Genomic DNA, 27381 nt, shown 5'->3' with positions numbered 1-27381 from the left:
GTTAAAATCATGCCTGGCATGATGCCTCAGAGCCCCTATCAACTTATCTTCCACAAAGGCCCTTTCCTATAGTTTTAAAATAAGGAGTATTTAATAAGATTACATTCTTCAGCATGTGGATTTCAAAGAAAATAACCCTCAGTCCGACTTTTTAATATGCTGCTAGTGTGTAATTCATTACGTGAGACATGTATATGTGAATTTCTCTCTATATTCTAACATTTGCTAAGTAACAGGTACTGTGCTAAATGTTTTACATGTATCAGCTCAGTCGTACCTCCAAATTATTCTATGAAGTAGACACCATTTAGTCCTACTTTTACATGAAGCATAAAGAAGTTAATTAATTTGCTCAAGGTGTGACAAGTAGTAAGTGGTTGAGCAGGGTCTTAAACCCAGAAAGTCTGATTCTAGAGTGAGTTTGTGGTCTGGTGAACAGTATGGTTCAGCATATGGCTTTTTTCTACTAGAGTAGATAGTTTTTGGCATAGCAATGACTCCCCCAAAATGATGACAAGGGCAACCTGAATGCATATAAAAAATAACATTTATTAACTTAGGCTGTACCATATATTGATTTAGTCAGACCAAGAAACTTACACAAAAACCCAAGTAAAATCCTTAAGACTCCATTTAGCCTGAATTTTATATTCTGGATAGGACAGGAAACTATCTTTTGCTTAAAACGAAAGAGCAAAATGGCTCCAATTCCATTTTGTAGGAATGCATACCTGTGGGGAGCCAAGGCCATGCCAACCAGGCACTGTGCCTGACCTAATGAATTTGTTGCCCATGTCACCAGCCAGCCTGCTGCCAAGAGCTCAACCGCAGTGCTCGCTTCTTTGCCATTCAGGCAACAGTCTTAGGATCCTTGTTATAAAAGTTCAAACAAAATTCCAAAGCTCTCACATCTTCATTGAGGTGGCAGATGTACTGTTGGTTTGCAACCCAAGGTAGTCTAGAAGCTGAAATCACTCTGTTGTAGCCTTTTGTGCTTTGGCAGCATTTTCCAAAATTTTCCTTTTCCATTCTTCATAATCCTGTGTCAGATCTTCATCTTTTTGCAGTTTATGTGAGCTTTCTACTACCTTCTCTGTTTCTGTTAAGAGAAAATTTTCAAAAGTGTTTCAAAATTCTTATACTGACAAATAAGTAAACTTGTTTGAAGGATCTAATTAGTTAATTAAAAATAGGGACTATCATGCTGAAATGAAAAGTGGAAACAGCAGCTAACACATCAGTTTTTTGCTCTTATACTCCAAGCACTCCACAACGTCCTGTAAGTAGTTAGCATTTATCAAGCACTTATCCTGTGCTTCAAGGCACTGTACCAATCACTTCAATAGCATCATCTCATTCAACCCTCACCACAATTCTATGAAGTGGGTGCTAATATTAATCACAACTTTATAGATTAGGAAATTGAGGCTTACAGAAATTAAGTGACTTTCCTAAAGTTATGGAGCCAGTGGGTGGTAAAGTAGGATTTGAACCTAAGCAGTCTGGCTTTAAATGTGTTCTTACTTACATAGTATTTCTCTTAACTTCTGTAAATGACTGCTTGGAAAACTGGTCTTATCAAATGATTGTCTTGATTTAAAACTTGACTCTTGTCAGGCAAGTAGCACAGGACTAGTCACTGCATGAAACCCACTGTACACCTAATCCCATTGCACTAATTTCAAAGTTTGTCCAGTGTTAGTATGCCTTACCCTTTGCTAGAGGTTCAGCCATTGTCTTCTTTTTCTTCTGTGGTGGAACAGCTGAATCTCCAGCCTCTCCTTGAGGAAAAAAACATGTGTCATCAGGGCTAAATTTTCTTCTATTCTCAATTTTAGTAGTTGGGCTTATTTTGGATCACCAAAAAAAAAAAAAAAATTAGACACCTTGACTGACCAAATACAAGGATAAGGAGAAGGCAAACGATCTTACCCTTCTCTTCCTTGGTTTCTCTTGTCAGACTTAAGATTATTTTTTCTATTCTAGTTTATGTATATGGAGGCAGGCATTTAACACTGGAGCATGTTAACAGAGAATCTATTTTTTCAGGCATGGAGTCACATGGTCACAGGTGTTTTAAAGGTTAAGCTACTTTATTTGCAAAACAAAAAAATTTCTCACTAAAAACTTACCTGGTCTTACATTAAATACAGAATTCAGAAAGCAGCCATTTTACAAGTGTGAAAATATTAAGACTTTTACCAGTTGGCTTACATTTTCAAATGACACATTCTTGAAATATGGAATGAATACTCACTATCAGCCTGCTGCCCAATCTTCTCTAATTGTTTACACAGTCGATCAAATATGGCTTTTTTTACACCAGATGTAGCTACCATTTTATTTTTATCCACCTTTAGCTTTAGAATCCTACAAAAGAATTTGACAAATTAGTGTTTTTAAGACCCATATAGTTATCTTCTCTGGCCAACCAAATTATTAACTTATTTCCTTTCCACCCAAGCTTTATGAAGAGTTCCCAACTGTTTAGTTTTCCCTTTATTCCAAACATATATTATTAGCTATAACTATGTAAACTTGTCTGTTAAAGCTATTTATTTAGTTGTTTATTGGACTGAGTCAAAATATACATGAGATCTGCTATGTAATAAAAGGAGCGCATAGAAGACATTTCTCTTGAAGCTCTAGTGCTTCATGCCTCAAAGAATTCTTAGTGAATCTCAGATGTTACTGATTTGCTGAATGACAATCATAGCCTTTTTAAATATTCAGCTCACTTTAACCCATCATGCTTACATTTATACTACAGGAATGTAAACCACTTTCCCCTCCCCAAAATCCCTCCTACTTATTACCACTCCACAACAACTAATGAAACATACAAAACAGACTGTTTATTTAGGATAATAGATCAAGTCAAACCTTTCTTTGCTCAGTGTAATTTGGTTTCAAAAGTGGGGTTACTTGTCAATATTGTTTCTTCCAGTAGCAGCCATACTCCCTCTCTATATACACATACCTTTGTTGAATCAAAGGGACATTTTCTATGAATGCTAATTAATCGCTCCTAAGTATGTGGCTAACAGAGCTAAACAACCAAAATTAGGGGCTGGGTAGTAATAAACCCAGTCTTTAAGGGCCAACTACATTTTCTTTTTTAGAGATTTTATTTATTTGACAGAGAGAGAGCACAAGCAGGGGAGAGCGGCAAGCAGTGGGAGAGGGAGAAGCAGGCTCCCTGCGGAGTAGGGAGCCGGATGTGGGGCTCAATCCCAGGACACTGGAATCATGACCTGAGCTGAAGGCAGATGCTTAACTCTCTGAGCCTCCCAGGCACCCCTACCTTTTATTTTATTAAGGAATTTTCCAGCAAGATAAAACAAGACAACTTTAGAAAAAAATAACAATGATTAATAATTCCAAGGTAACATTTCGGTATGCACAAAGATAACCCCAAATTTTAAGATCCAGATGTAAACATTTATCATTGGTGTTTTGTAAATTATTTGAAAAACAGTTGCAGTCAGTACTTTAAAAAAATATATGACTGGAAAAATCACAAACCAGTTTCAATGACAGATTTCATCACTTAAAAAAGGTGGAGCCTGGGGGTGCCTGGCTGGCTCAGATGAAGAGCATGTGACTCTTGATCTCGGGGTTGTGAGTTCGAGCCTTACGTTGGGTGTATAGATTACTAAAGAAAATAAAAAACTTAAAAAAAAAAAAAAACCCCAAAAAAGGTGGACCCTGAAAACAGAATACCCTGCTTATATATACAGATGCCATTTGGCAAGTAGACTTCTGGCAATGGGGGTTCCAAATTGTCAGCTATATTGTGGGATAAACAGAATCTGGTCACTTGGCCACTATTTCTAATATTATTTATATGGGAAAACATGCTCTGAGTTGAAATAAACTGTAATTAGAAGCCCTCTTTGGGAATGAGAAATCTATCTGTAAATTGTGGACTTTTCTCAAGGTTAAAAGGCACACTTACTTGCAGGCTGACAGTAATGCAGCAGTGGTGAAAAGTGGCCTGGATAAGTCGAGATCCAACTGCTGTGTTTGTGGAAGACTGGATTCATAGCTAACGGAAAGCAGTGTTTGCAGAATTATTTGTTAAAAAATATTATTTCAAAGAGACTGAAAATGTAAATCAGAATTTGTAAGCTATTTAAATGTATAAGATAATGCATTATGTCACCTTACCATATTAGTTATTTTTTAAGACTGAAAACAGGACATTAGATAATTCTGCTTTATGTATCAGTATAGATTTTCAATTAAGGTTTTTTATGCTTCATACCTTTGCAATATCTTTGAAGCCATGTTCACTGCTTCTGTACAGCTAAACTGTACAGCTAGGTCTCTTATTCCAATATTTGATTTCAGGCCCAGTAAACACTCAAAAGATTTAAGACAGCTCTGATACATCTTCTTGTTCAAACCAGAAAGTTTAATTAAATAAGCCTTTGAAAGAAAAAAATACACTAATCATAAAAATTATAATCATAATCATTCTATATATTGGTGCCCTTAAACACTTGTTTAGTAAGTCAACCTTTCAAAATTAATTAATTCTGTGGCAAGTGGCTCTATCTAAATGTTTAGCTTCATTTAGTCAAAAGTCAGTAATCATGTCAGGCAGAGTTGAGCACTGTTCTCAAGGGGCTCACACTAGACAGTCATGCATAAGCACAGATAATTTAAAAAACAAGTGTTACTACAGCCAAGCTGTGAATAAAAACACAGGAGACACATACATGGTCATCTGTTTTTCAAGGAAAATGCCAATGTGCAATTCACTGGGAAAAGGAAGGAGGGAAGTAGTGGGAGTGGAGGTGGGAAGGATGAGTGTGTGGAGGGGAAAGGGAGAGAGGGAAACTGGGAAACAGGAGGATCAACAACTGAGGGAAAGCAACACTGCCTGGGAGAGTCAAGGAGGCTTTATAAAGGATATAACAGCAAGGCAGAGTCATGTAAGACAAATAGAAGCTTGTCAGAAAAGAAATGCAGGTAAAAAAAAATGCATTTACAAAGCTGTAAATCATTAAAGTGAATGGTCTGTTAAGCAAATAGTGTAGCTTGAGGTTAGTGTTCAAGAGAAGCTGGAGAATTTGACAGTAATGGGGAGCCAACCCATTGGGAGCTAATGGTGTTTTTAATGCCATCGTATCATTACGTGATATGTAATGTTAAGTGTGTTACATATAGTATATGGTTTAATCCTCACAATCTAGTGAAATGGATATTCTTATCCCCACTTTATGAATGAGAAAACAAAGCTCACAGAACTAGTAACTGGTGGTATTGAAATCTGGTCTCAACATCGAACTCTTCCTGACTCCTAGCTTGTGCTCTCAACCACTGTGATACCAGAAGAAAAACACACATTGCTTTTATAAAGCATGCACTTCAGGAGGATGCTAGCAGTGGCATAAAAGATGGTCTTGAGTAAAGAAAGAGGTGGCCAGGGAAACTAGATAGTAAAGGGAGTTTTCTGCAACTCAACAAAAATGATTTTAAAGTTCATCTAGAATAATCATAGATGACAATAGCCAGGAAAATTCTAAAACACAAGAGTTTTGAGTCTAGTCCAACCAGAAATTAAAATGTACAATTAAGTTTCAATGTTGTAGAGGATTATTTAGACATTCAATGTGACCTACTTACTCTGTCCAAGGGGCACTTCATACAGGAAGCTGCAAGGTCCAGGCACATGACTGCATTGCTGGTTTCTGTGGTATGTGCAGATAGGCCATTACAGTTCACCTGGGACAGTCGCAAGTACTCCTCTGCTTTCCTGGTTACAAGGGCAACATGCTCATTAAAACTCTTTTCCAGAAGTTTGTTCAACACTTTGGTAAACAATGAATACAGCAGGGTGGATTTCATTCTGGCCCTAACTCCTATGCAAGTTTATGTGGGGGTGGGAATGAAAGGCACATCCTTTGGGGTTGTGGGACAATGTTTTCTAAGACAGAACCAGCCCTGACTTCAGACTCCACTGTGCTCAAGTACTTTTAAGCAAAAGTTTTCAATTTCTTGAAACAAAAAACACCTGCTTTCATCGTTCCATTCCTGGGATAAACATGAACTATCAGAGACACTGGCAGTTACACCAGGGTTCTTTCTTTTTACCCCTTCCTTGAAATCAGTGGTACCAAACTTTAATGTATAAGACAATCACCTTGGGGCTTGTGTAAAAAGATTGCTGGGTCCTATCCTCAGAGTTTCTGATCAGTAGGCCTGAAGTGGGACCCAAGAATTTGCATTTTTAACGAGTGCCAAGACGATAGTGATGTTGCTGGTCCAGGAACCACATTTTGAAAACGGCTGTTCTAAACGATTATGGAGTTCAGGAGATCTTACTTCAACTCTTTCAACAAGTGCTTTCATTCCCTTCCCTCACTTAACTGAGCAGCAAGCCATTGGGCCTAGTCTTGCTCTTCACACTTCAGCCACAATAGCTTTATTTCTAACCCTGGATTATGCAAAGGGCTTATGCACAAGCTGTTGTCTCAGCTTGGACGGCTCTTCCCACATCTTCCCATGGCCGGCACGTTCTATCAATCGGGTCTCCGCACAAGTGGCAGCCCTCCGAGGCCTTTCTAAGAATTTTTTTTTCTAATTTTTATTTAAATTCTAGTTAACATATTATCTAGGATGTTATTTTTAATGAAAAGCAGCCGCCAGGGCGCGCTCTGTGCTCCTCCCGCCCTCGATTCGGCACACCATCTTTTCGTTTTCCTCCTAGTTCTCGCCGTCACAGTGACCTCCAAGGAGGTCTGTACCCCGCCTGTGTCGTTCACCGCTGTAAACAGACCCTCAATAAGTATCTGCGGAACGATCAAAGATCGACTTTCCCCGTCCCACCACCGTGCATCCCACAGAGCCAGTTGTTCCCAAGGACGTCTACAATCGCCCCGTCTTGCCAGTTCATATAAGCCCACTGCTGGGAAGTTCTTGAGATAGGGCCTAATGCCACCCGGCTCCAGCGTCCCCCTCTCACTCGGCGCCGCCGCCCTACACGCGGGCCTCGCCTGAGGAGAGTCCAAGGCCGCTGAGGTGTACGCCGCCAGACCCACCTCAGCACATCTGGCTCGGCGATACCCAAGCGCGCCGCTAAACGTCGGACCAGCCCAGACTCCATGGCGCGGAGAACTGCTCGCGCGAACCGCTGCAACGCGACGAAACCCGCGCGCAAACGCCGCGTCCGCCAGTGAGGGCCAGGCCCCACCCCTCTGCTGCATCTGGATTGGCTGGGACGAGAAGTCGCGCTCGCTCCACAAATCAAGCCTAGTTTTCCTTTTGCTCATGCGCACCACCACTGCACACTCCTGGGCCGGTGAACTTGGACCAGCGGCTCCCCTTCCTTCCTTTTCTCCCGTCTTGACAAATTCCTCAAACGATGCCTTTACTTCCTGCTGGCTCCTTCCTGCCACCAAGAGATACCCTGCTACCCTGCACCTTTCTACCCTCTCACACACTGTGGAGAGACTGGCTGGCACCCAGGTCCTTCAGTCCACCGATAAGTGGCAAGAGCCAATAAACACGCGAGACTTGAGTTCCTAGAAGCGGGCCAATCGAGGAGCCGCCTGCGGGGGTCTGAGGGCGGGGCTAAAGAGGGCGGGGTTTGAAGAGGCCGCAGCGTCACCTGATCGCGTGAGGCTCCGCGCCGGGTGGGTGCTGCTGCTTGCTGCAGGCTTAGGAGAGTCGCCATGGTGAGTGTTGAGGGGCGGCGGGCCCCGGGCCGACCCTCCTCCCAAGCCCTGCGCTCTCCCTCCGCCCTGGAGCCTTGCGGGCGGAGTTGGTGCCCGGGAGCCCGATCAGGGCTAAGACCAGCCGGGCTTGGCCTGCGGGATGAGGACAGGCCGGGGAAGGCCGCAGGCGGGCTGATCCGAGATCGGGGTGGGCGGTGGCTCCTGATCGCGGCGGTTGCCCAGGAATGGGATGGCCTTTCTGAGGGGGCGTTAGGCCTGTAGGCTCTGAAGTCCATGAAGGCCTGCCGCCGCCTCTGAGTGGAGTCGGCCACCACCGAGCCTTGAGGGGACGAGTCTGAGAGTCAGGCTGGGTCGGGGGCGTGCGAAGGGCCTGAGACTCGGGGTGGCGTCGGGACCCGCCCAGAGGTTGCTCTCTCGCTAGCGTGCGTTTCCACCTTTGTGCCTGATAGTGCTCTATTGGCCCCACACCCTTTTCTTGTGCAAGAAATACCTACTGGAGGGTCCAAATGGTACCCTGGTCTTTTTCGGCCTCATAGACCCCTTCCACTGCGGTGTTTGTCAGCGAATTCTAGGGACTCGCTTACGTGAATTTCCTGGAAGGACTCATGCTATCTGATATCCATTAATTCTGATAGAGAGAAAGGATACTTTTTGTTTCCTTTAATATTTGTTCATTGGACACCCTGGCTCTCTTACATGTCTCCCCATTGATGAAATCCAAGTATTTTATTTGCTGGAAGTAGGCCTTCGTTCTTGTTAGTGCCTCTTCGTGATGGCAGCAAATCGCGGTGTGGCTGTTGGCCTGTAAACTTGAACTTCCTCAAAATGTGAATCCATGTGCCTAGTTTTCACAAAGGCAAGTTGTCACTTGCATTTCATTAGCTTTTGACATAGTCTGCAGTGTATAAATAATGTTTTTGAATGTTGGTGTACTGTATGGCAATTTTAATTCATTATTCACTTCATGTAGACAGGTTTCTATAAATCTGTAAGCCTGGAAACAGGCTTCACTTTAGATGTGTTAATGCCAGGATTAGGATTAAATGTAGGATTAAATGTTTGACATGTACTACTTTCATATGCTGTATTGCCATACAAGATGATTTTGTTTATTTCTCAGAATTTTTACTATTGGGAAGTGATACAAGGACAGTAAAAATTTAACTAGGGTTTGTCTGTTTCTCTGCATTTATGAATTGATATTTACAGTGTTTTATATGGAAAGCACTTAGTTGAGGATCTGCTATACATCTTAGTTCTGTGCTGGATGAACCAGTTTGGAGCAATGAGCAGGACGCACAGTCTTGTCCTCATGAACATTTTTGAGAAAGGAAACTTGGGTATCAGTCTTGTCACAGTCCCTGTTTCTATGACTTGGACAAGTCATTCAGTCTTGAGTCTCACTTTTGCATCCAAAAGTTTTTTTGTTTTTTAGATTTTCTTTATTTTTGCTTCTTTGGCTCTTCCCAGTCCTAAAATTCTGGGATCCAATTCAATTCATCAAGCATCTTGTATGCCTTCTAATGTCATGGACTGCTGGGCACTAGAAACAAACATAGTCCTTGCTGTCAAATAGCTTAAGAGTCTAAGGGGGAGATATGCTTGTGGAACTTAATGTAATACAGTCTGAGGATTGCTTTATTAGCACTGTCAACTCAGCGTTGTGGGGTCATGGAGGGAGAAAGTTCTGCGCAGGGGGCTTGAAAAAGACTACAGAAAGTAACATGTGAACTGATACAGGGAGGAAGATAAGCAGAAATTCTGCAGGTGGAAGGGTACCTGGGTGGCTCAGTTGGTTAAGCATCTGCCTTTGGCTCAGGTCATGATCTGGGGGTCCTGGGATTGCACTCTTGAGTTGGGCTCCCTGCTCATTGGGGAGTCTGCTTCTCCCTCTTCCCCTACCCCTGCTTGTGTGTGCCCACTCACTCGCTCTCTCAAATAAATAAATAAAATTTAAAAAAGAAAAAGTTTCTCCAGGTGGAGAAGAAAAAGTGTTGCCAATAGATGAAGCTGGGAGAAGTGAATACCAGCATAGAATTCCTGGGGAAATGTATTGGTAAATGAAGTTGGAGCCAGTTTAGTGTTCAAATTATATGTTCCCAAGCCCTCATCATCCATAATGCTCCCGACTTCAATTGTAATTTTGTGGCTTATAATTTTAAAAATAGTACTTTCATTAAATGTGATGAAGTTCTGTGTCTTTGTGAGATTGGTTATTTTTGTTTTATAGTTGATTTAAGTTCTGTGTCTTTGTGAGATTGGTTATTTTTGTTTTATAGTTGATTTACCTTGTGTTGTTAGATTACATCTGCAGCATATCAGTGAAGAGATGGATCAAATAAGTTGCTAGGATGGGTGGAGATAATTGCTTATATCTGAGGGGGCATAATAATGGTAATACTTATAAAGTGTTACTAAGTGCTAGGCATGTTCTGAGCTCTGTGTCATTTCATTTACTCCTCATAATAGTAATATAAGTACTCTTATTGTCCCTGTTTAATAGAAGAGGAAACGAATGCACATTGTTGGAATGGAGAGTAGTTTTATAAGTGATCTGTCCATGATGGATCACTTTCTGTGAACCTTACAATTATATAGATTTAGGAGTTTGTCCTAGGTCTCAAGCTAAAGTGAGCCTAGTTACAAATGTTAATTTGATCTTGATTCTTTAGTGTTTCCATTTTTCTCTCATCCATGTAACTGCTAAGTACAAAGTCATTTGGAAATGGAGAACTATTTCCACAAGTGAGGAGACATTGATTACCTGGCTTGTGTTAATTGAGAGCATGCTCGTAACAGTTCTTACTGTTTTTGCTCTATGTGACACTTCCAGGAAGTACATCAAGACACTCCCTTAGAATAGCCACATAATGGCTACATTTATATAACTACATTGTCTTGGGAGTAATATCTAAAAATACATTTCTTTAGGGACGCCTGGGTGGCTCAGTCGGTTAAGCGGCTGCCTTCGGCCTGGGTCATGATCCCAGGGTCCTGGGATCGACTCCCACAGCGGGCTCCTTGCTCAGCAGGGAGCCTGCTTCTCCCTCTCTCTCCCTCTGCTTGTGCTCTCTCTGTCAAATAAATAAAAAGATAAAAATACATTTCTTTATTATAGCTTTAGTTCTTCATTTGTAGCCTACCTTATAATAAGTCTGTAATTTTCTATATAGTGTATTTGGTTCTATTTTAAACCCAGTTGATACAAAATAGAATTCTGCTAAAGTTTTGTTTATAGATCACTGAATCTATTGGATTCTATACAGATATTTTTAGAATTGTTTGTAGTCTCTTTTTTTTGTTTGTTTTTTAGATTTTACTTATTTATTTGCCAGAGAGAGAGAGAACACGTGAGCACAAGCAGGGGGAGCTGCAGGCAGAGGGAGAAGTAGGCTCCCCCCTGAGCAAGGAGCCTGATGTTGGGGGGGGACTCGATCCCAGGATCCTGGGATCATGACCTGAGCTGAAGGCAGATGCTTAACCAACTGAGCCACCCAGGGTCTCTGTAGTCTCTTTGTAACCACAGTTTTATTTGCTGTATTAATGTTATTATACACAATAGCCAAAAGGTGGAAGCAACCCAAGTATCCCATCAATAGAAGAATAGATAAACAAAATATGGTATATAGATATGATGGAATTTTATTCAGCCTTAAAAAAAGGGAAATTTTGACAAATGCTACAACATGGATGAACCTTGAAGACATTATGCTAAGTTGAAATGGCCAGATACAAAAGAGTATGATTCTACTTATATGAGGTACCTAGAGAAGTCAGACTCATAGAGACAGACTCAGAGAAAGTTGCCTGGGGTAGCAGTAGACAATGGGGGGTTATTGTTTTATGGGTATAGAGTTTCCTTTGGGAACGATGAAAGAATACTTGGAGATGGATGGTGGTGATGACCGTACAACAATGTGAATGTACTTAATGTCACTGAACTGCACATTTAAAAATGGTTAAAATGGGGCACCTGGGTGACTCAGTCGTTAAGCGTCTGCCTTCGGCTCAGGTCATGATTCCAGGGTCCTGGGATTGAGCCCTGCATCAGACTCCCTGCTGGGCGGGAAGCCTGCTTCTCCCTCTCCCACTCCCCCTGCTTGTGTTCCCTCTCTCTTTGTCAAATAAATAAAAATCTTTAAAAAAATAAAAATTAAAAAATGGTTAAAATGTCAAATTATATGTTATATATATTTTACCACAATAAAGTAATTATAAAAATTTCCTGATGTATCAATATCTCTAAGTTGGTCATCTGAACTTAATGAAATCCATTGATTCTAATAATTGTTAAATCTATTGCATCTAGAGATAAAGAGCCAAAAAAACCCTAAACTATAGCTTGGTGTCACTGAAGTTCTCAGAGGACTAGCCCAGGATGGGTAGTGAATTTCATTAAGTCAGAATCCTCAGATGCTGGTGTTGTCTTTACCTCTGAAACCAACATTTTACACTGATAGTTCTGCTGTATAAATTAAGGTTCGCTTTAAGTTTAGTTTAAAAGTCATAACTTTTTCTTTGAAATTTGTATATGTTTGTGAAGAAGCGTGGTCATAGGGAAGCACAGGTTACTAGATTTGCTATAGGAAAAAAAGAGACGCTTGGCATTTCGTATTATTAATTTTTTTCTCTTTCCAAAATTAGACCAAAAAGAAGTTTTCCATTTTTGTAAATGATTCTAATTAAAAAATGGGTTTTATGTGGTTTTTGTTAATCTCAAATTCAGTGCTGTTTTCATTGTTTTAGATAATAGAACAGACCAGACGTAACTTTTTTTTTTTTAAGATTTTATTTATTTATTTGAGAGAGAGAGAATGAGAGAGAGCACGAGAGGGAAGAGGGTCAGAGGCAGAAGCAGACTCCCTGCTGAGCAGGGAGCCCGATGTGGGACTCGATCCCGGGACTCCAGGATCATGACCTGAGCCGAAGGCAGTTGTTTAACCAACTGAGCCACCCAGGCGCCCCAGACTTAACTTTTATGTTTATATGTCTTTGCCTTCCTCCTTTCCATCTCATTGTATAAGAGGCATTTTACTTTTAAACATTTTTTTAAGTTGAAATTCATATAACGTAAGATTAGCCATTTTATTTTATTTTTTAAAGATTTATTTATTTATTTTAGAGGGGGTAGAGAATATTGGGAGGGCAGAGGGGAAGAGAGAATCTTCAAGCAGACTCCCCACTGAGCATGGAGCCCAACTCAGGGCTTGATCCTGGGACCCTGATATCATGACCTGAACTGAAATCAAGAGCTGGCTGCTCAACCGTCTGAGCCACCCAGTTGCCCCAAGATTAACCATTTTAAAGTGAACAATTCAGTGGCATTTAATACATTTGCAGTGTTATACAACCACCATTTCTGTCCAGTTCCAAAACATTTTTATCAATTCCAAAGGAAAACCTGTACTTATTAAGTAGTTATTTGCCCACTCTCTCTTCTGGTAACCACAAGTCTACTTTCTGTTTCTATGGATAATTTGCCTGTTCTGGATATTTCATATGGACTCATACAATACATGGTCTTTTGTGTCTGGCTTCCTTCACTTAGCATAATGTTTTTAGTTTCATTCATGTCACATATATCACTTTGTTCCTTTTTATGATTGAATAATATTCCAGTATATGTATTTATATATATGTGTATAACACAACTTAGCCATTCGTCTGTTGATTTTTTTTTAAGATTTTATTTATTTATTTGAGAGCGAAAGAGAATGAGTGGGGAGAGGGACAGAGAGAAGCAGACTCCCTGCTGAGCAGGGAGCCTGATGCGGGGCTCGATCCCTGAGGTCATGACCTGAACTAAAGGTAGATACTTAACTGATTGAGCCACCCAGGCACCGCCATCTGTTGATTCTTTAGCCATTTTTTATTAAATGCCTAAACATTCTAAAACAAGCTCATTCGTTCGACAGTGAACATGTGTCAGGCAATGTGTTGGGTCCCGAGGACATCAAAATGGCCATTATTTATAATTACAATATAATGCATACTGCAGTAGAGGTGTAAACACAGTGTTTATACACGTGAAGGATGGAGTGGTTAATTCTGTTTGACCAGTAGGTCTAATTAATTTTGTAAGCAGGGTTTTGTTGATAACAAAGGGAAGAGTATCTAGATATATTTTGTCCATTATAGCTGTAGATTTTTCTATTTGAAATGATAAGGTAGGTACTTGAGAGTACTCTTTATGGTCTTCTACTATCAGTCACTAATAATAATTTCAGCTATTTTATTTCTAAGTTCTTTGGTGTCTTGTGACATATTGCCTGAGAAGGTCATTGTTTGATAAAACTGGTTTCTTGATCTAAGACTAGACTAAAATGCAGATGAAAAGTAGTATAGAGGAGAAAAAGAGGCTTTTAGAGATTTGGGTCTGACTATACCCATCATAAGTTGTCAAAAATAGATAAATGGGTTTGAGATCTAGAACTGGAATGAGGCTTTTATGAAAGCCTTGGAAAAGGGCTATGGCTAGAACTAGAGAAATAACAGATTTTTTAGAAGAGAGTGCTAATGAGACATTAATGAAGTATTTATTTTTCAGCCTACAACACAGCAGTCACCTCAGGATGAGCAGGAAAAGCTCTTGGATGAAGCCATACAGGCTGTGAAGGTCCAGTCATTCCAGATGAAGAGATGCCTGGTAAGAATGTCAGTATGGGAGGCAAAATTGCAGTCTGTATGTTTTGTAAGTTTGTATAGTACCACTGCTTCTGCTGAATGTAATCTTCAGTGTCTTCTGGCATACATCTTCCATCTCACCTCCCTCAAGCACTGCATGGAACAATTCCAGCAGAGAGTGCTGTTTACTTGCACTTACATTTATGATTTGGGATTGTCTTCCCTATCAGAATGGAAGCTTCCCGAGGACAAGAGACCCTACCTTCTATCACCATACCAATATCTGACCTTAGTTACTAGTCTCACTGGTTCTTACCTCAAACCTGAGGAGTACTTGACATATAATGGGTGCTTAATAAATATTTGTTGAACGAGTGTATTTAAATGCTTTCATTTTGGATTATTCATCTTTTTTCTATCTTGAACAAGTCTTTTGTTTCCATCCTGAATAGATATATATTTTTTGCAGCAATCGGCTTAAAAATTATACTTACACCAATTTCTGTGTTTTCATATTCCAAAAGACAGGGTAGGAAGTAATCTATTTAGAAACTATAAATTCTCTGCATTAAAATTTAAGAAATGGAACCAAATAGGCTGGTACTTCAAGTTACAAGTTTCTCTGATGATGATATCTTACCTTTGTAAAGTGTCTCACAATTTCTAAATGCTGTTTTAACCATTTATATGTATTGTATTTTTTCCTTGCAAAAAAAAATATCTTGGAATGGAGAAAATGGGTGGGTATGGAGCTTGATTATTGCTTGCTTCTGTCTCTTTCTGAGTATGAGTATTGTTTCCTGTATTTAAAGGCATTGTCTGCATATATGTGTTGAGTGGGACACATGGGCATTGTGAGGAGGAAAGCATACTTAAGGGATGGTCATTTCAGACATCTCTGTCTTTATGACAGAGCCATTGTCAGGATAGTAGCTTACTTTAAAAGAATTAATATGCCAGCTCTCTTGCTTGCAGATAAATGTGAATTAATGGAGCTACTTTTATACTCAGTAGGGGTTGGAAAGATTAGAGTTATGCCAGGAAGTTTATAGTCCTAGTTAAATAAGACTTGCTAAGCTTTGCAGTACAGGTGAGGAACCATGAATCTTTTTATTTCAGTAGAGAGAAGGCAAGATGAAACTAAACCTGATTGTTATGTGATTAAAATAATTTAAGTGCTATATACTGTGTAACAAATCCAAGTTAAATGTTTATTTAAATTAAACATTCCCATCAATTCGCTTGGTATTTCTGTAGGACAAAAACAAGCTTATGGATGCTCTGAAACATGCTTCTAATATGCTTGGTGAACTCCGGACTTCTATGTTATCACCAAAGAGCTACTATGAACTTTGTATCTTTTGAATGTTGAAGACCATTTTGATCATACTTTTTTCTTGATAAGGCCATATTTTGTTTTTTTCTTACTAAGTTTTTCTGGCATTACATTATTTTTCTTTGTCTTAACCAAATAGTACTCCCCCATGTAAATTTTGTGAGAAAAAGAAAAAACTTAATATCAGAAACCCTCTTTCTATGCTTAAACTTCTTCGTTGCTATATTTCAATTTTTATTCCCTTCATGAAGGATATTGAGGCTATTAGGCCGTTGGTTCTTTAATGCTTAGATTTTGTCATGCAGGACTCTGAAATGAAAATGAATTCAAAGATTTGCCATTTCAAAACCTCTAGTAGACTGATGGACAATTCTTATTTTTACTGCTTTGCTTTACCAGACATCTTTAAAAACTCTTATTTTGTTTTTTTTAGCATTTTATTTTATTTCATTTATTTAAGTTTTTATTAGAATCACCTGGTGTTCATCACAGCCCTCCTTAATCCCCATCACCTATATAATCCATTCCCCCACCCACCTCCCCTCTGGTAACCATCAATTTGTTCTCTGTAGTTAAGAGTCTCTTTCTTTCTTTTTTTTTTTTTTTAAAGATTTTATTTATTTATTTGAGAGAGAGAATGAGAGAGAGCACATCAGAGGGGATAGGGTCAGAGGGAGAAGCAAACTCCCTGCCGAGCAGGGAGCCGGATGTGGGACTCGATCCTGGGACTCCAGGATCATGACCTGAGCCAAAGGCAGTCGCTTAACCAACTGAGCCACCCAGGCGCCCAAGAGTCTCTTTCTTTCCTGGTTTGTCTGTCTCTCTTTTTTTCCCTCTTTGCTCATTTGTTTTGTTTCTTAAATTCTACATATAAGTGAATAAAAACCCTTATTTTAAAATAAGGAAAGCCCAACTGAAGTTCTGTGTTCATTTAAACATGTTCTCTTAAAGGACTAACGTTTAAGATATCTGCCCAATAGTTTAATGACTCCAGCAAGTTCCAGAGTATTCCTTAGGTTGGCTTAGATTTATTTGAGTCCTTAATCATAATTAAAAGATATGGCTATTTCTGATGAACTACACTACTTGGAAGTCTACCTGACAGATGAATTTGCTAAAGGAAGAAAAGTGGCAGATCTCTATGAACTTGTACAGTATGCTGGAAACATTATCCCAAGGCTGTAAGTAATTGAGAATCTGAGGGCTTTTATATCTGCATTTTCCACTTTGATTTTTAAAAACCAATATTAAGGTTATTTAATTTCTTAACAAATTGAAATTAACATTTTGGTGGGTATTCTGGGTTTTTAAGTTTTGAGGTATAATTAATTTTACTTTCTATATGGATAATTGAGGAATTTGGGAAATAGAAAAAGTAGACATACTATTTTGTTTAATGTCTTGACTACTAGAAAAATTAATATGACATTCTCTTACTAGTATGTTTAAAGGTGATAATGATACTTATGTATGTATGTGTGTACATATTTGTATACTTATATGTACACATGTATTTTTATATGTCTAAATATATGTGTATGTAGTTTGTATGTGAATATATGTGTAGATTGGGGGAGGGTCAGTGAGTGGTTAAATATTAAATTAGATATTTTTTCATTGTGCAGAAAAAAACCTGGTCTCTGTCTTGCTTAATATGTTTGGATTGAGTATGTTTAGACAAATTGTTGACTTGAGTATTTTATTTATTTATGAATATATTATTCAAATGTTTCCTTATAATTCCCCTAGTTACCTGTTGATCACAGTTGGAGTTGTATATGTCAAGTCATTTCCTCAGTCCAGGAAAGATATTTTGAAAGATTTGGTAGAAATGTGTCGTGGTGTGCAGCATCCCTTGAGAGGTTTATTTCTTCGGAACTATCTTCTTCAGTGTACCAGAAACATCTTGCCTGATGAAGGAGAGCCAACAGAGTAAGTGATTTTCTTTTTTGATTTAGTTGTTAAACTTTTTTGTTGTAGAATATATAAGAAGTATAGAAAAGTGTATAGAAAAAAAACAAATATCAATATTTCTCCCACCCACAGGCAGTACATGTAGCATTTCATGTAGAGATTTCCTTCAGCATGTGTGGTATGATGCAAAATGTACTCTTATAAAAATTATATCTATGGATTATTTATTAGAACCTGCTTTTTTCATTAAATGTAATTTTACGAGAGCACTTTTCCATTACATTAAGTATTCTTCGAAGATGGGACTTTTTAAATGTATTATATTTTGAAGTTATATTTGTGATGAAATACTGACATATGCTTAACTTATTCTATGAACTAGCTAATTTTCGTGTTGTTTCTTGAATGTCTTACCAGTTTTTGTCATTTATGGACTGCCAGATACCCTGGATATAAGTGATTTAAATTATCTCATATACAAATTACATACTAACGTCAAAACAGAAGAAACAAAAACCTTTCAGTGAGAGCCCTGTCTCTTGTGTGACTAGTGTCTAGTATCCATGTCCATTGCACTTAAATTCCACATAGGGGTAGGTGGTCAGCCAGCTGTGGTCTGCAACCAATTAGGTGAACTATTTATGTGCAGATTTCCTAGATTGAGGAACTTAATTCCTTTTAAGTTTATTTACTTATTAAAAAAATTGTTTTTTTAAGTAATTTGTACATCCAACATGGGCTTGATCCCAGGACCCCAAGATCAAGAGTCACATGTCCTACTGACTGAGCCAGTCAGGCACTCCTTGTTTAAGTTCATTTATTCATTTACTTCTGAGGTGTACAGTTCTCAGTAGTTTTTAGTATATCTGTATCAGTTCCTTTTTAAGAGAAAAAAGTATAAAAATTTACCACGCATGTGATAAAGTTAAATGGTATAGAAAAGGTAAAAACTTAACAATGTTACAGAGAAGATGGTGAGGTTATTTGTTTTATTATGATTTGACTCAATTTTGAGCATTTAATTAGGCAATCATTAAAAAATTTTGAAGACTATGTTCTCTATCCTAGGAGATGAAAAATAAGCAGGAAATACATGGTCTCTTCCCTCACAAAGCTTATATTTCAGTTGAAAACGTAAAATGTTCAACAGTAAAAGGATATAGTTAGGGTGCCTGAGTAGCTCAGTAGGTTAAGCATCTGCCTTTGGCTCAGGTCATGATCCCAGGGTCCTGGGATTGAGTCCCGCATCGGGCTCCCTGCTCAGCGCGAGTGTGCTTGTCCCTGTCCCTCTCCCTCAGCCCCTCCCCACTGCTTGTGCACTCATACATGTGCTCGCTCGCTCTCTCTCAAATAAGTAAATAAACAAATAGAATCTTTTTTAAAAATTACATAGTTAGCAGTACATTATAAGTATCATTTTTTTAAGGCTTTTTGAATTAATGGAGTTGCCGTGAGAACAAGTTGACCTAGGGTAGGGAATGAGGGAAAGTTTTTTGTTCCTTTACACTTGTACTGTGTCCTCTCCCTGGTATTTTTTTTCTCTTGAGTCTATTTCCCTTGAAATTGAACACTAAGCCAGTGAAGTTGAAAGTTTCTTCTATAAAACATTGATGTATTAAAGAGAGAAGAAGGAAACGCACAAAGGAGAACGATGACAGTAAGATGGTCCTATAGTGTAAATAGTGTATATAAAGATTTTTTTTCAACTCTCTCTTTGCAGTGAAGAAACAACTGGCGATATCAGTGATTCCATGGACTTTGTACTACTTAACTTTGCAGAGATGAACAAGCTGTGGGTGCGAATGCAGCATCAGGGACATAGCCGAGATAGAGAAAAAAGAGAACGAGAAAGACAAGAACTGAGAATTTTAGTGGGAACAAATTTGGTGCGCCTCAGTCAATTGGAAGGTGTAAATGTGGAACGTTACAAACAGGTGTATATCCTTTTTACTTGTCACCTTTTCTTATGAGATAGAAATTGAAGTCTGATTTTTTCAATTAAAGTATTTGTATTAAATAATGTTACATTGAAAACCACTTTAAAATTAAAGACAAGTAAATTGAAAGATATATTTTCAGTTTGTGGATTGGAAGACTCAATATTAAAATACTAATTTTTCTTAAATTGAGATTGACTCTAAAGCTGCATTAAGAATGTGATATTGGAAGTCAGTCAGAGAAAGACATGTATCATATGGCCTCACTGATATGAGGAATTCTTAATCTCAGGAAACAAACTGAGGGTTGCTGGAGTGGGGGTGGGGTGGGAGGGATGGGGTGATTGGGTGGTAGACATTGGGGAGGGTATGTGCTATGGTGAGTGCTGTGATTTGTGCAAGCCTGTTGAATCACAGATCTGTACCTCTGAAACAAATAATGCAATATATGTTAAGAAAAAAAAGATAGCAGGAGGGGAAGAATGAAGGGGGTTAAATTGGAGGGGGAGACGAACCATGAGAGACTGAGAGATGATAGACTCTGAAAAACAAACAGGGTTCTAGAGGGGAGGGAGGTGGGGGGATGGGTCAGCCTGGTGATGGGTATTAAAGAGGGCACGTTCTGCATGGAGCACTGGGTGTTATGCACAAAAAATGAATCATGGAACACTACATCAAAAACTAATGATGTAATGTATGGTGATTAACATAATAATAAAATTTAAAGAAAAAAAATGTGATATTGGTGGAGGAGATAAACACATAAATCAGTGGGAGGAATAAAGCAGAGATTGACAGACTTTTTCTATAAAGGACCAAATGTAAAGATTGTTTGATTTTGTGAGCCATGTTGTCTGCAACTACTAAACTCTGCGCTTGTAGTGGAAAGCAACAACAGACAATATGGAAGTGATTTACAAAAGCAGACATTGAGCTAGATTTGTTCAGCCCTGGAAAGGATAGTCCAGAATAGGCTCACCATATATAATAAGTTACTTTTGATAAAAGTGTAATAGTAACCTTTTCAACAAATGTTTCTGGAACAATTGAACATCTGTGTGCAAACAAGATCCTTGAACTATGACCCATTCTCATACCATATAGAAAAACTCAAAAAATGGATCAGAGGCCTAAATATAAAACCTAAAACTATAAAACTTTTAGAAGAAAATACAAAGTAAATCTTTATAATGTTGGATTAGACAAAGATTTCTTAGGACACAAAAGGCACAAATCATAAAAAAAAATTGATAAAATAAACTTCATCCTAAATGACTTATTTAGTAGAAGTCCAGAATTAAATTTTTATTTAGAAATTCTTCTGTGAAATGTTAAAGTTTAATTTAAAAAGTGAGTATGGGTTGGAAAAATCTAAAATAAGATTCTCTAATAGCTTAAATATGTTTTTAGAGGCGTGGCTTAGGATTTAAAAATAATGTTTTAATTCTTACCTTTTTCTTTTAGATTGTTTTGACTGGCATATTGGAGCAAGTTGTGAATTGCAGGGATGCTTTGGCTCAAGAATATCTTATGGAGTGTATTATTCAGGTAAGTAAGGACATTTATTTTACCTTTTTTTTTTAATTTTTTATTGTTATGTTAATCACCATATATTACATCATTAGTTTTTGGTGCAGTGTTCCATGATTCATTGTTTGTTCATAACACCCAGTGCTCCATGCAGAATGTGCCCTCCTCAATACCCATCACCAGGCTAACCCATCCCCCTACCCCCTCCCCTCTAGAACCCTCAGTTTGTTTTTCAGAGTCCATCATCTCTCATGGTTCATCTCCCCCTCTGACATACTCCCCTTTTCTTCCTCTCCTGTTATCTTCTTCTTTTTCTTTTTTCTTAAAATATGTTGCGTTATTTGTTTCAGAAGTACAGATCTGTGATTCAACAGTCTTGCACAATTCACAGCGCTCACCGTAACACATACCCTCCCCAATGTCTATCACCCAGCCACCCCATCCCTCCCACCCCCAACCACTCCAGTAACACTCAGTTTCTTTCCTGAGATTAAGAATTCCTCATATCAGTGAGGTCATGTGATACATGTCTTTCTCTGATTGACTTATTTCACTCAGCATAACAGCCTCCAGTTCCATCCACGTCGTTGCAAATGGCAAGATCTCATTCCTTTTGATGGCTGCATAATATTCCATTGTGTATATATACCACATCTTCTTTATCCATTCATGTGTCGATGGGCATCTTGGCTCTTTCCACAGTTTGGCTATGGTGGACATTGCTGCTATAAACATTGGGGTACACGTACCCCTTCGGGTCCCTACATTTGTATCTTTGTGGTAAATACCCAGTAGTGCAATTGCTGGATTGAACGGTAGCTCTAATTTCAACTGTTTGAGGAACCTCCATACTGTTTTCCAGAGTGGTTGCACCAGCTTGCATTCCCACCAACAGTGTAGGAGGGTTCCCCTTTCTCCACATCCCCGCCAACATCTGTCGTTCCCTGACTTGTTAATTTTAGCCATTCTGACGGGTGTGAGGTGGTATCTCATTGAGGTTTTGATTTGGATTTCCCTGATGCCGAGCGATGTTGAGCACTTTTTCATGCGCCTGTTGGCCATTTGGATGTCTTCTTTGGAGAAATGTCTGTTCATGTCTTCTGCCCATTTCTCGATTGGATTATTTGTTCTTTGGGTGTTGAGTTTGATAAGTTCTTTATAGATTTTGGATACTAGCCCTTTATCTGATATGTCATTTGCAAATATTTTCTCCCATTCTGTCGGTTGTCTTTTGGTTTTGTGGACTGTTTCTTTTGCTGTGCAGAAGCTTTTTATCTTGAGGAAATCCCAACAGTTCATTTTTGCCCTGGCTTCCCGTGCCTTTGGCGATGTTTCTAGGAAGAAGTTGCTGCGGCTAAGGTCGAAAAGGTTGCTACCTGTGTTCTCCTTTAGGATTTGGATGGACTCCTGTCTCACGTTTAGGTCTTTCAACCATTTGGAGTCTATTTTTGTGTGTGGTGTAAGGAAATGATCCAGTTTCATTCTTCTGCATGTGGCTGTCCAATTTTCCCAACACCATTTGTTGAAGAGACTGTCTTTTTGCCATTGGACATTCTTTCCTGCTTTGTCAAAAATAAGTTGACCATAGAGTTGAGGGTCCATTTCTGGGCTCTCGATTCTGTTCCATTGATCTATGTGTCTGTTTTTGTGCCAGTACCATACTGTCTTGATGATGACAGCTTTGTAATAGAGCTGGAAGTCCGGAATTGTGATGCCGCCAGCTTTGCTTTTCTTTTTCAGTATTCCTCTGGCTATTCTGGGTCTCTTCTGGTTCCATACAAATTTTAGGATTATTTGTTCCATTTCTTTGAGAAAAGTGGATGGTATTTTGATGGGGATTGCATTGAATGTGTAGATTGCTCTAGGTAGCATTGACATCTTCACAATGTTGATTCTCCCAGTCCATGAGCATGGAACGTTTTTCCATTTCTTTGTGTCTTCTTCAATTTCTTTCCTGAGTATTTTATAGTTTTCTGAGTACAGATCCTTTGCCTCTTTGGTTAGATTTATTCCTAGGTATCTAATGGTTTTGGGTGCAATTGTAAATGGGATCGACTCCTTGATTTGTCTCTCTTCTGTCTTGTTGTTGGTGTATAGGAATGCCACTGATTTCTGTGCATTGATTTTATATCCTGCTACTTTACTGAATTCCTGTATGAGTACTAGCAGTTTTGGGGTGGAGTCTTTTGGGTTTTCCACATACAGTATCATATCATCTGCAAAGAGTGAGAGTTTGACTTCCTCTTTGCCGATTTGGATGCCTTTGATTTCTTTTTGTTGTCTGATTGCTGTGGCTAGGACTTCTAATACTATGTTGAATAGCAGTGGTGAGAGTGGACATCCCTGCCGCGTTCCTGACCTTAGGGGAAAAGCTCTCAGCCTTTCCCCATTGAGAATGATATTCGCTGTAGGTTTTTCATAGATGGCTTTTATGATATTGAGGTATGTACCCTCTATCCCTATACTCTGAAGAGTTTTGATCAAGAAAGGATGTTGTACTTTGTCAAATGCTTTTTCTGCATCTATTGAGAGGATCATATGATTCTTGTTCTCTCTTTTGTTAATGTATTGTATCACGTTGATTGATTTGCGGATGTTGAACCAGCCTTGCAGCCCAGGAATAAATCCCACTTGGTCGTGGTGAATAATCCTTTTAATGTACTGTTGGACCCTATTGGCTAGTATTTTGGTGAGAATTTTTGCATCCATGTTCATCAAGGATATTGGTCTGTAATTCTCTTTTTTGATGGGGTCTTTGTCTGGTTTTGGGATCAAGGTAATGCTGGCCTCATAAAATGAGTTTGGAAGTTTCCCTTCCATTTCTATTTTTTGGAACAGTTTCAGGAGAATAGGTATTAATTCTTGAAATGTCTGATAGAATTCCCCTGGGAAGCCATCTGGCCCTGGGCTTTTGTTTCTTGGGAGATTTTTGATGACTGTTTCAATTTCCTTAGTGGTTATAGGTCTGTTCAGGTTTTCTATTTCTTCCTGGTTCAATTTTGGTAGTTGCTACATCTCTAGGAATGCACCCATTTCTTCCAGGTTATCTAATTTGCTGGCATAGAGTTGCTCATAATATGTTCTTATAATTGTTTGTATTTCTTGGTGTTGCTTGTGATCTCTCCTCTTTCATTCATGATTTTGTTGATTTGGGTCATTTCTCTTTTCTTTTTGATCAGTCTGGCCAGGAGTTTATCAGTCTTGTTAATTCTTTCAAAGAACCAGCTCCTAGTTTCGTTGATCTGTTCTACTGTTCTTTTGGTTTCTAGTTCATTGATTTCTGCTCTCATCTTTATGATTTCTCTTCTCCTGCTGGGTTTAGGCTTTATTTGCTGTTCTTTCTCCAGCTCCTTTAGGTGTAGGGTTAGGTTGTGTATTTGAGACCTTTCTTGTTTCTTGAGAAAGGCTTGTATTGCTATATACTTTCCTCTCAGGACTGCCTTTGCTGTATCCCAAAGATTTTGAACAGTTGTGTTTTCATTTTCATTGGTTTCCATGAATTTTTTTAATTCTTCTTTAATTTCTTGGTTGACCCATTCATTCTTTAGTAGGATGCTCTTTAGCCTCCATGTATTTGAGTTCTTTCCGACTTTCCTCTTGTGGTTGAGTTCTAGTTTCAAAGCATCGTGGTCTGAAAATATGCAGGGAATAATCCCAATCTTTTGGTACCGATTGAGACCTGATTTGTGACCTAGGATGTGATCAATTCTGGAGAATGTTCCATGGGCACTAGAGAAGAATGTGTATTCCGTTGCTTTGGGATGGAATGTTCTGAATATGTCTGTGAAGTCCATTTGGTCCAGTGTGTCATTTAAAGTCTTTATTTCCTTGTTGATCTTTTGCTTAGATGATCTGTCCATTTCAGTCAGGAGGGTGTTAAAGTCTTACCCCACTATTACTGTATTGTTGTCAATGTGTTTCTTTGCTTTTGTTATTAATTGCCTTATATAATTGGCTGCTCCCATGTTCGGGGCATAGATATTTACAATTGTTAGATCTTCTTGTTGGATAGACCCTTTAAGTAGGATATAGTGTCCTTCCTCATCTCTTATGACAGTCTTTGTTTTAAAATCTAGTTTGTCTGATATAAGGATTGCCACCCCAGCTTTCTTTTGGTGTCCATTAGCATGGTAAATGGTTTTCCACCCCCTCACTTTCAATCTGGGGGTGTCTTTGGGTGTAAAATGAGTCTCTTGCAGACAGCATATTGATGTGTCTTGTTTTTTAATCCAATCTGATAGCCTGTGTCTTTTGATTGGGGCATTTAGCCCATTTACATTCAGGGTAACTATTGAAAGGTATGAATTTAGTGCCATTGTATTACCTGTAAGGTGACTGTTAACTGTCTGTTGTCTGTGTTCGTTTCTGCTCTTTGCTGCTTTTAGGTTCTCTCTTTGCTTAGAGGACCCCTCTCAATATTTCTTGGAGGACTGGTTTCGTGTTTGCAAATTCCTTTAGTTTTTGTTTGTTCTGGAAGCTTTTTATCTCTCCTTCTATTTTCAATGGTAGCCTAGCTGGATATAGTATTCTTGGCTGCATATTTTTCTCGTTTAGTGCTCTGAAGATATCTTGCCAGTCCTTTCTGGCCTGCCAGGTCTCTGTGGATAGGTCTGTTGCCAATCTAATGTTTCTACCATTGTAGGTTACATATCTCTTCTCCCGAGCTGCTTTCAGGATTTTCTCTTTGTCTCTGAGACTCGTAAGTTTTACTATTAGATGTCGGGGTGTTGACCTATTATTATTGATTTTGAGAGGGGTTCTTTATTTTACCTTTTAAAAGGACTCATTTTAGGGGCGCCTGGGTGGCTCAGTCGTTAAGCGTCTGCCTTCGGCTCAGGTCATAGTCCCAGGGTCCTGGGATTGAGCTCCACATCAGGCTCTCTGCTTGGCAGGAAGCCTGCATCTCCCTCTCCCTCTGCCCTTCCCCCTTGCTTGTGTTCCCTCTCTTGCTGTCTCTCTGCCAAATAAATAAAATCTTAAAAAAAAAAGGACTCATTTTATCTTTCATTAATTTTCATTGTTTTGAAAAAATATCTTGATAGAATAGAAATAAACTATCCTGAGGCACCTAGGTGGCTCAGTGGGTTGAGCATCTGACTCTTGATTTTGGCTCAGGTCATGATCTCGGGGGTCCTGGGATCAAGCCCTGCATGGGTCTCTGGGCTCAGTGGGGAGTCTGCTGGTCTCACTCTCCCTCTGCCCCTCCCCCCACTCATGCATGCTTGCCGCGTTCTCTCTCTAAAATAAATAAATCTTTTATTTATTTATTTATTTATTTATTTATTTATTTATTTGGCAGAGAGAGAGAGAGATAGAGCAGGAACACAAGCAGGGGGAGTGGGAGAGGGAGAAGCAGGCCTCCCGCAGAGCAGGGAGCCCGATGCGGGGCTTGATCCCGGGACCCTGGGACCATGACCTGAGCTGAAGGCAGATGCTTAACGACTGAGCCACCCAGGCGCCCCAATAAATAAATCTTCTTGAAAAAAGCTGAGTAAAGAATTATTTTTTCTTATTGATAATGTGGTCTTTGTATTTATCTGTTTTTTCCCCCCAAAATGTAGGAAAGAGTAGCCTCCAAGTTCTCTAGTTCTCATTAGTTTTAGTTTAATTGTAGATGTACTTTGTTGAAAGAGGCTCAAAAGTAATGTATTTGAATTTAGTTGTATAAGATTTAAACGATTGTTTCCACAAATATGAACTTTACCATAAGTCCAGAATATAATGTGAAATACTTTTACTTGTGTCATTTAATTATTATTTGATTTTTAGGTTTTCCCTGATGAATTCCACCTTCAAACTTTGAATCCTTTTCTCCGGGCCTGTGCTGAGTTACACCAAAATGTAAATGTGAAGAACATAATCATTGCTTTAATTGATAGGTAAGTGCTTCCAACACTGGAGGGCAGTGTTCTGACTGGGGACTAATGAATTTAAAACATTTTAGTGAATTACTTATTTCTGTTACATCTTTATTATCTTAATGATTTTAAAGCAATTACACTCTGAACAGCTTTGTTCTGTAAGTATGAGTATGTACCAGTTGTTTGCCTAGCTTAGGCAGGAAAGAGGTTTAGCAGGAGGCATGGAAATAATATTTTTAATCTAGACATTTATTTATTTAAAAATTTTTTTATAGATTTGATTTATTTATTTGACAGAGGGAGAGAGATAATGAGAGTGAGAGCACAAGCAGGGGGAGGGGCAGAGGGAGAGAGAGAAGCAGGCTCCCCACTGAGCAAGGAGCCCAACGTGGGACTCAATCCCAGGACTCGGGGATCATGATCTGAGCTGAAGGCAGGCACTTAACCGACTGAGCCACCCAGGTGCCCCTATTGTCATACAGATCCATTATTTA

The 27381-nt window shown here is 39.0% G+C and overlaps 2 protein-coding genes across 2 annotated transcripts in view; one reads left to right on the top strand and one right to left on the bottom strand.

Moving 5' to 3' along the window:
* Positions 1-529: 529 nt before the first annotated feature.
* On the bottom strand, positions 530-7502 carry ORC6 (origin recognition complex subunit 6). Its single transcript, XM_028091242.2, has 7 exons — positions 7050-7502; positions 5635-5764; positions 4268-4431; positions 3959-4048; positions 2258-2370; positions 1713-1781; positions 530-1099 (listed from the first exon to the last, which is right to left on the bottom strand). The coding sequence occupies exons 1-7, from the start codon at positions 7112-7114 to the stop codon at positions 972-974; spliced, it is 759 nt and encodes a 252-aa protein (XP_027947043.1). The 5' UTR covers positions 7115-7502; the 3' UTR covers positions 530-971.
* A 93-nt stretch (positions 7503-7595) lies between these two features.
* VPS35 (VPS35 retromer complex component) overlaps positions 7596-27381 on the top strand; it is a 32146-nt gene continuing 12360 nt past the window's right edge. Inside the window, exons 1-8 of the mRNA XM_028091240.2 lie at positions 7596-7685; positions 14233-14331; positions 15567-15663; positions 16703-16826; positions 17395-17577; positions 19280-19493; positions 20961-21044; positions 26796-26905. Coding sequence (XP_027947041.1) covers positions 7683-7685; positions 14233-14331; positions 15567-15663; positions 16703-16826; positions 17395-17577; positions 19280-19493; positions 20961-21044; positions 26796-26905 — 914 coding nt within the window. The 5' untranslated portion in view covers positions 7596-7682. The remainder of the gene's footprint in view (positions 7686-14232; positions 14332-15566; positions 15664-16702; positions 16827-17394; positions 17578-19279; positions 19494-20960; positions 21045-26795; positions 26906-27381) is intronic.

The sequence above is a fragment of the Eumetopias jubatus genome, unplaced genomic scaffold (genome assembly GCF_037043125.1).
Source record: "Eumetopias jubatus isolate StellerSeaLion01/CBP00866 unplaced genomic scaffold, mEumJub1_p1.0 scaffold_10, whole genome shotgun sequence".
NCBI classification, from domain to species: Eukaryota; Metazoa; Chordata; class Mammalia; order Carnivora; family Otariidae; genus Eumetopias; species Eumetopias jubatus.
Note: the sequence above shows the minus strand (reverse complement) of the source record. Positions and strands in the feature narration are given on the sequence as shown.